The sequence below is a fragment of the Pteropus vampyrus genome, unplaced genomic scaffold (assembly GCF_000151845.1).
Source record: "Pteropus vampyrus isolate Shadow unplaced genomic scaffold, Pvam_2.0 Scaffold257, whole genome shotgun sequence".
NCBI classification, from domain to species: Eukaryota; Metazoa; Chordata; class Mammalia; order Chiroptera; family Pteropodidae; genus Pteropus; species Pteropus vampyrus.
The window spans coordinates 975,669-984,252 of record NW_011889038.1 but is presented as its reverse complement, the minus strand read 5'-3'; the positions used below and the strand labels follow the sequence as shown (position 1 = coordinate 984,252).

General features: G+C 61.3%; 1 protein-coding gene across 1 annotated transcript; it reads left to right on the top strand.

Annotated features, from left to right (window-relative positions):
* The first annotated feature begins 734 nt into the window (after positions 1 to 734).
* Positions 735 to 7,697, top strand: LOC111729347 (formin-like protein 5). Its single transcript, XM_023520352.1, has 2 exons — positions 735 to 6,853; positions 7,055 to 7,697. Exon 1 carries the CDS (start codon positions 4,345 to 4,347, stop codon positions 5,275 to 5,277), a length of 933 nt encoding a protein of 310 aa, XP_023376120.1. The 5' UTR covers positions 735 to 4,344; the 3' UTR covers positions 5,278 to 6,853; positions 7,055 to 7,697.
* Positions 7,698 to 8,584: the final 887 nt, after the last annotated feature.

The window sequence follows — 8,584 nt, the reverse complement described above, 5'->3', positions numbered from 1 at the left end:
TTTAAATTCCAAGCAGTTTTCTTAAAAATCCCTGCTCTGGCACAGTGTTGGCTCCTTGCCCTTGGGGACATTTCAAGTCTTCACTGTACCCTTCAAAGCTTCCCAGCCTGGTCCCCACCTTATCCCCCAAGCCCATCACTTTGACGCCCACTCCTGGTTTGCCTTACGACACTTGGGGGTGTTTCTGTCCGTTCCACAGTTGGACATACGGAGGCCAGGGAGAGGCAGGCGTGCTCAGAAGGTCTCGGGCAAAAGTGGCAGAGCCGGACCTGGGAGGCTGGGTTTGGATGTCCCATCTGGAGGAGCAACCCCCTCGCCCCGCCCCGCCCCGCTGACCACCAGACAGGGGCGCCCGCTGGGGGCCCGGAAGCTGGGAAGGGAGGCTGCCGCCATCTCCACGGAGGGCCACAGCCCCACTCTCGGCCTTGAGTGGCCTCCAGCACCGGGAGGCCAGGCTGCAGGGGGCCTGGAAACGTGACCGTGGCTGTTTATTCAGCTGTCTGAGTTGGCGCCTGCTCCCCGACTGGGGCCTAGTCTTTCTGGAGTTAAAACATACAGCCCTGTCCCCACACTGGGCAGTGAGCTTCTCAAAGCAGGATTTCTCTGTGGGAGACTTAAGGGGCAAGCCACCGAGCAGAGGCTGCAGGCCAGCCCCTCGGCCGAGCCCCATGGAGACAGAGGGTCCTGGGCGGCTCCCTTCCCTCTGTGCTTTCCGTGTCCAACAAGGCCCCTGCGTACAGGAAGCAGGTAGCACCCTCGGTTTGGGTCATTTGAGGAGTGCTTTATAAAGGGACACAGGTGTGGGCAGCTCTGAGGAAAAGCTACGAGGGAAGGAGAGGCTCCCTGTGGCCGGCGGCCTGAGGATCAAGAGAGCAAGGGGGTCCCAAGCTCGGAGGGAGGGCCATCCACCTGGCACCCGGCCCCCTCCCAGCACCTCCCGCCGGCCAAACCCGGGCAGGTCAGCGCCTGGGAGCCTCCGGGCGGCCGGGCGGAGAGCGGGTTTGGAGAAGCGCAGGGAAAGTGGCCCCGACGAAGCAAGACTGCGCAGCACCGTGTGGTCACGGGGCACGGGGCACGCCCTGCAGCCCCACAGAGGCCAGAGCGCCACGGCGCTCCTTCCCGGACTCGCCATGCCCACACTGGGGGGAGTCTCGTTTGTGCGGGCCCGTGACTGCCTCCATGAGTGGAAGGTGGTAGAAGGGCCCCGTGTGGCCGGGGGCCCCACTATGACGGCCCTGAGCTTCTGCAGGGCTCTCTCCAGCAATGGCGTTCAGAAGCCAGCTGGTAAGGGGCAGCCACGCGGAGGGGTCTCAGTGGACAGCCACTGCCAGTGAGCGAGGATGGCCCGCAGCTGACCGCAGCCCCGGACACCGAGCCACCTCCAGGGGCCCCCGCCCAAGTGGAGCAGAGACGAGGTGTTCCCACTGTGCCTTGTCCACGTTCTGGACCCACGGCGTCCGTGAGCACATGAAGGGGCTGTGGTAAGTCTCTTCGATTTAGAAAAACCTGTTAGCGACAAACACGGCCACTGGAACTAACCAAGACACAGGTCGGCGCCCGGCACCTCTGACCGTTTCTCGAATCTTCTTTTCACCACCAGTGAGACGCTTCCTAGCCTTCATGGACACCTGCTGATCTGAGGGGAGGCAGGACGTGGGCCTTGGACTTGGCAGTGGCTGGGGTGACGGAGGTGGCAGTGGACACAGGGCCAAGTCCTCTAGCGCAGGCCCAGAGCTCGGAGGCACCTGGTTGGGTTGGTGGGGTGAAAAGGAGATGCCCAAGATTCAGTGTTCCCATCGCGGGGTCACGGGGTCAGCCAAGGATAAGAGAACGCATCGGGACTGTGGACGCCGCACAAAGCTGAGGACAGACAGACGGACAGACAGCCATGTCCTAAGGCCCGTGTGGCGTCTTTCCTCCCATCTCCTTATTCGGAGGACTGACAGACACTGGGCGGGGCCGTTGTCAGGACAGAGCGAGGTACAGTGACAGGCACGTGTTGAGAGGGCATATGGGGGCCATTACGCCCCAGCAGCCTGATTTGGGGTCTCACCTGGCAGCTCCAACGTACAGCCCAAGTCTGGCCCAAGGCATTGCTCAGAATGTGCAAAGATGGAAGGAGATTCCACGCCGACCCCCAAGCCCCTGACACCTTTCCCCAGGAGGGAAGTGTCAGGATTAAGACTTGATGTCCTCTAACCCTACCCATGGGGTAGTGAGTTGGGTAAATTGCTGCTTTTCCTTTTTGCCTTGGCTGCCGGGGAGCTCTCAACCAAAGCTGTGAGCCCAGCTTGGGCTTCACTCAGACCTCCTCTTGCCCTTGCTTTTCCTTCCTCATTTACCTCTGCTTTTAATTACATGTCCCATGGCATCTTTGTTGTACCCCCAAATCTTTTCTGGGCAAATCTTTTTCTAGGCGACCCCTGACTCCTTTTAGATATCCCCACTCCCAAATGATGCGGAACCGCCCTCAGGAAAGCATGTGGGATGCTCACGCCCTGACCTTGGGCTCAAACCCCTGCTCCCCTAACTCAGCCTGGGGTGAAGGCCGCCCCTCCACCTGCACACTTGCTTCCTCGGCGGTCGGCGCATTTGCAAGGCTGACAGACCCGGGTGACAGACCCCACACATGGCGGATGTCAGGGGGTGGTTATCAGTGCCATTCCTATTTCTCCTCCTGTTTAGACTCAGTTTGTCTTCCTCAGTCCGGCCTCCAGGCTCCTCGTGCGTGAGGCAGGAAGCACATATGAAATGCTGAGCTGTCCCCTCGCGGCTGACAATGCCTCTTAGAGGGCACCCCAGGCCTCTGTCCCAAGGAACTCACAGCCTAGCCAGGAGACAGGGTGATGGAAGGCATCTTGGGGGCTGTGAGAGCTTGGGGGCGAGGGGGTGAGTGGGGAGGCATCAGGAGAGGCTGCCTGGAGGTGGGAGCCTTAAAAGTGAGATGTGAAGCTGAGTAAGGTCATTTGCGAGGAGGTGGTGCGGGGGACAGCGGGTGGGAAGGAGGCCAGGTGGGTTGACAGCCCTGCCGAAGCCAAGGAGCTGAGAAGGTCCTCAGACGGTGCCCTTCCAACTCATGGCGATGGGGTGCGGCCGTGTAGGCAAAGGCGAGGCAGGGTTCCCACATACCTGGGGGGGAGGGAGCAGCAGGCAGGAGAAATAAAACCCAGAAGCTCAGGTGTGCCGTGGGAAGGTTACGTGGGGAGGGTGTGCCAGGCTCTCGCACGCTCACACCGATCTGATTAATCGACTCCTCTAACAAAAGGGCATGGCCATCCTTGCCTGGTGTGCGGGACGTGCCGTCCCCCAGTATGGGCACCCCTACCTCCGCCCCTCCAGGCAGCAGCAGAGAGAAGGGAAATATCCCAGAGAGGGATAGCAGAGATGCCGGCCAGCTTTTGACATTAAAACAGACTTTGAAAGGCATGGCTGAGGGAGGCAACATTTTGAAAGAAAAATAACAAAAGAAGCTTCTAGAAGCCACAGTCTCTGGCCGACAAGAGTTCATGTCCCAAATAGTGGCTCTGGGGAGGTGATGAGCTGGTGACCCTGACCTGGAGGGGGACGGGGCCTGTGCCCTGACAGGGAAGGGAAGGGGCGGGTCCAGGAGTGACCAGGAGAGCAGGCCCCCACTCCCAGACTCATGGGATGGATGCGCAGTGACAGGCCTGAGTGGCCCGTATGGGCCGGGCTAGAAGGAGGACGGTGCCCCAGGCTGGGCACCCCTGGTGGGGGCGCCGCAGGAGTCAGATGCCGCTGGAGAGGCAGAACCCTGGGCTGACTCAGTTTACTCTGTGGACCGGGTTTGAATGAGCACCACAGCTGGAGCTCTAGCTACAAACTCAGCTACGAACGAGTGGGACCCATTTCACCGGGCTGGGTGTCGCCATTTTTCCTCAAGGATGCTTCGGGGAGAGTGCTCTGTGACCCCTGGCCGGGTGGGGCAGGTAGAGTTGGGATGGGGTGTCCCAGCCCCTGAGCGTGGGGCTATTTTTCTTTTGGGAGGTGACAGCCCAGTGCTAGAGTCATTTCACTTGTAAATTAGGTCTTGGTCTTGGCGAAAAGGTGCTGCCATCTGCAGTAGGGGAAGTGATGGGTTGGTCAACTTGGTCAACGCCCCGCCCCACGCCCCCAGTGACTGGGTGGTCCTGAGGAGCACTGGGTGGGCTGAAGGACAGGGACAATGTCCTAGCCTGGGTGGCTGTGCTGGGAGGCAGGGTCTGGCCTGCATGTCCAGCCTCCTCTCTTAAGATTCCAGGCAGCCCTGGGGGACCAGGATGGTCGCCTCCCCAAGCCCTGCTGTCCAGGCCAGCAGTGGGCTGAGCATGGAAGGTGGGGAGAGCCATGGGGTTCAAGGTCCCCATGCCCTGCCTGCCCTGGGCAGGAGCCGCTTCTGCCTCAGGGCAGACAATGCGCCGCGGGGGAGGGGTGGCCCTAGGCCAGGCTCCCCCACCCCCCTCCCAGCCGCACAGGAAGACAGAACTCAGAGACAGCGTGTCCTGGAGTGAACCTGCCACCAGCGCTGGTTTAGGGCGCCAGACTCTCCTCCAGTGGGCTCAAACGGATTACGGAACTTCTCAGCCTAAAATGATGAGGGGCCTGAGACTCCTGCCCGACGGGGGTGCGGGGGGACTTCAGAAAACCTCAGCCTCTGCGCCCCCTCTCCTGCAACCCTCGCCCTTGGATTCTGCTGAGCTCTCGCTGACCTTGGAGTCCTCGCTCTGGCCATGCCCCCCGCCTGCCACACCGTCCCCCAGGTCCCGCTGTGGTGGCCTCCCACAGCCCCGTCCTGTCTGGTGCTCCTTGCTCATGTGCCATCTGCCTCCCCCCACCCCGGGCCCCAGCACAGGCTGGAACCCGCCTGTCCTGGTCCCTGCTGTATGCAGTGCAGATGGATGTAAGTTCTCCCCATCGCCCCTACCCCGCCTCCCCACTCGCCCCCTCCCAGCACCCCCTCTCTCCATACCCCGCAGGGCTCTGCCCTGCCCGGCCCCCACACCTGCCTGGCATGCACCCCAGGGTGCTGCCAGCTGGTGGCTCTCCCGCCCTGGAAAGCCCCGGAAGGGCAGAGCCACCTTTGGAGCCCACCAGGTCCTAGCCCGGGTTGAGGGAGGGGACAGGCTCTCCAGAGAGTGGCCTGGCAGGCAGCCTGTGACCTGGGCCTCTGGTTCCTCACCGCAAACCACCCTCCCTCTCGTGAGGCTCCTGGTGGCTGGAAGCTGGGTATTCCCCAGTGACAGCCCCTTCCTTTGTGACCCCAGAGCTGGCCGAAGATAAGGCACTGTGCTGAGCCCGCTGTGGGGAGCCAGGCCTACAAGTCAGCACAGGGAGCTGGGTTGCCCCCCAGAGCCCCGAGACCCGAGCACCAGCCCTGGGCCCGCTGCAGTGAGCAGACCTTCCCACTCCCTTCTCCCTGGCCGAGGACCCAGCTCCTTCCCAGGCCTCAGGCCCTGCCTCCCGGACACTGTGCCTCTCGACCCACAGCGCTCCCCCGGACCCCCCAGCCCGGCCGCATGACACCCAGCACCTTGCACGTCCCATGCCTGTGCCAGCAGCTCTCCCTGCCCAGCGCTCACCCCTCCACACACAGCCGGGGGGTGCTGCCCCAGGAAAGCCCCCGCTCTCTCTGGCGTCTGAGACCTTCCCAGCAGAGAAGGGTGGTTTGTGCAACTCTGACTGGGTCTGTCTTTCCTGCTAGACTTGGCTCCGGTCCCCCGTCCCAGGGGAAGGTGTTAAACTTTTCCCTTATTTTGGTATCTCTGAAACCTCTCAGCACAAAACCTGGCATGTAGTAGACTTAAAAAAAAAAAAAAATCCTTGTCGGTTAAGTCACAGTCCCGGGTCCTGACTGAGACTGAGTGTGTATATGCGCGTGTGTCTCACACCCCTTCCTGCCCCCATTCTCTGCCACAATCAAGGAGGGCCATTCCACACGTCCGCCACTGCCCAAGTGTCCCCCCAGCCTGCGGCACGTTAAACTCCACCTGCTGTGCTGGCCAACGCATGTCACCCCTCGCCGCCGGAAGCTTCCTCGAAGTACCGATTTCTCCCTGGCCACCCTGCCTCCATCGCCTTTGCCATTCGGGTCTAGGCTGGCGTTAGGGTCTCTCTCCCTCCTGACCACGAATGTGGGGGGAATTATCCAGCTCTACGAGGGGCGAAGCGCCCCCACTAGGAGGCTGAAATAAAATAGCATCGACCACAGTGAAATGCAAGGGGAACAGCAGGCGAGGATGTGGAGACACTGGAGCCCCGAGGAGTTGCCGGTGAGGCCAGCGGTCCAGTCTCCATGGACAAGATGAGCGGTTCCTCAAAAAGCTAAATCCAGACTGTGACCCGCCGTTCCGGGCCTGGGTGTCCCTGTGCCAGGAGATCTGAGGTCAGGGTCTCCAGCGGGGCCCGCACAGCATGTCCGCAGCCGCACTGTCCGCGACGGCCAGAAGGAAGAAACACCCCGAGCGGCCGCCCACGGACAGAGCGATGCACAAAATGGGTTCAGCACGCAATGCTTACGCAGCCCGCTGCGGACCCCCGGGTGGGCTGGGAGTGCAGCCGGCCACTGCCCCCCACACCCCGTCCTCGCCACATCCTCCTCGCGGCCCCCTAGATACGCGTCCTATGGAGAGATGAAAGGGCCAGGGTCACACGGCCCCCTGTGCCTCAGCCCCGCTGCGCCCTCCCTGACGCACAGCCGAGTCCTATGGCCGCATCCTTTCCCGTCCGCAGAGTGCCCTCTGGTGGTCACATTGGAAGTTTTCGAGGACTCAGAGGAGGAAACGGAATTGGGTGGATGGACCCCAAGGTCAAGGACCAGAGGCCAGGGGCTGCCTGAGGACAAAGACCTGCTGCCCACGTGAGCCCTGAGCGGGGCAGGGGCAGGGAGCACATCGAGTGGGGTGGCTGAAGGAGGGCAGGAGTGAGCAGTGTTACTGTCCCTGTGGGCCGGCTGGGACCGCTAGGCCAGAAGGGAGGTGTCGCTAGGCCTCTCACCCCAGAACCACCTCTGGGTCTTCATCCCACAGGGTCCCACTTCTCACCCTCTTCTGTCCTCCAGGCCGGGGCCATCCTCTGCGAGGGGCACCCGGACTTCCAGCCAGGGCGGGGCACCTGTGGCACGCCTCGGCCCTCAGAGGGTGCCGGGTGCACCCCCCAACCTCCTGCCGGCCCCACCCATATCCTGACCCCACCCTCAGGACAGAGGCCCCGGAGCCTGGAGGAGAGGTGGGGCTGGGAGGCTGCCGCACAGAATTTTCACAAGACGCGAACCTGGTCTTTGTCTCCATTTCTGGCACCAGGCTCTTAAAACTCTTGGAATTTCCTAAGTGCTGAGAGTGATAAATGTGTCTTTTGTTATGTTAATGAGGTGACTTAGGCTGGTCACCAGAAGAACCAACCAGGCGATTAAAGGCTGGAACTTTCGGTCCTCCGGGGCTGGAGGTTAAACCCGCCCACCCATCCCCAGTGGCCACCGATTTAATCAGCTGTGCCCAAGTAATACGGCCTCCTGGAAAACCCAAAAGTGTTCTGAGAGCTTCCAGCTTCCAGGTTGGTGAACAGGCAGAGATCTGGGGACAGGGGTGCCTGGAGAAGGCGTGGAAGCCCCTTGCCACGTGCTTTCCCTGTGGGTCTCTTCCATCTGCTATTCCCGAGTTACATCCTTTTATAATAAAACCGATAATCTAGTAAGTGAAATATTTCTCGGAATTCTGTGAGCCTTTCTAGCAAATGAATGGAACTTCAAGAGAGGGTTGTGGAAACCTCCAGTCTGTAGCTGGTCACCTTGGTGTCTGGGGCAGTCTCGTAGGATTGAGTTGAATTGTAGGACACCCAGCTGGGGTCTGAGAATTGCTGGGTGGGGGAAAGAACCCCCCACATTTGAACTGGGTACAGAAACTTTTAGAGAGTGACTGGGGTCCCCTAACATCCCTGCCGTTACTTCCGTGGAGGACCAAGGCTGCCGGCAGCAGCTCTCGTCCAGGGACTGCAGCATGTGAGGGCAAATCCAAGTTCAGCACTAGACCCAGCGGTGGAGGGGATTCGCCTTCTTTCATTCCCTGAGACACCGGCGCCGCCTCCACCAGCAGCACCACCGCCAGCACTTAGGTTGCCACCCGGCAGGCGGCCCCGCGGCACCCTGCCCATGAGGGCTCGCTGCTCGTGTCCCTCTCACACGGACCCCGGGCACCACTCTGGGCTCAGGGTGCGGGGGGGTGGGGAACATGGAGTATAGAGAAGCTTCCGTCCCAGATCTGCCCTGAGGCTTCTCTTGGAGGGACAGAGACGGTTATAGCACAGTGGGATCTGGGCTGAGATGGGAGGGCAAAGGGGCCATGGGAGTCAAGAGAAGGAAGCATCTAAGGGAACTGGGACAACAACCAGGAGGGCTCCCTGGAGGCGGTGCCAGCCACTTCCACGGGCTGAAGAGGCATTTCAGGAGTCTCCTGGTGAAGAAGGGTGGGGGATGGTGCTCTAGGCAATGTGCCCAAAATAGAACACTAGGGGTCACTGGGGGATGGTCTGTGTGGCTGGAAGGGGTGGCGGGAGCTGGGGTCGGGGGCTCAGTGCAGGTGGGTTTGACGAAGGT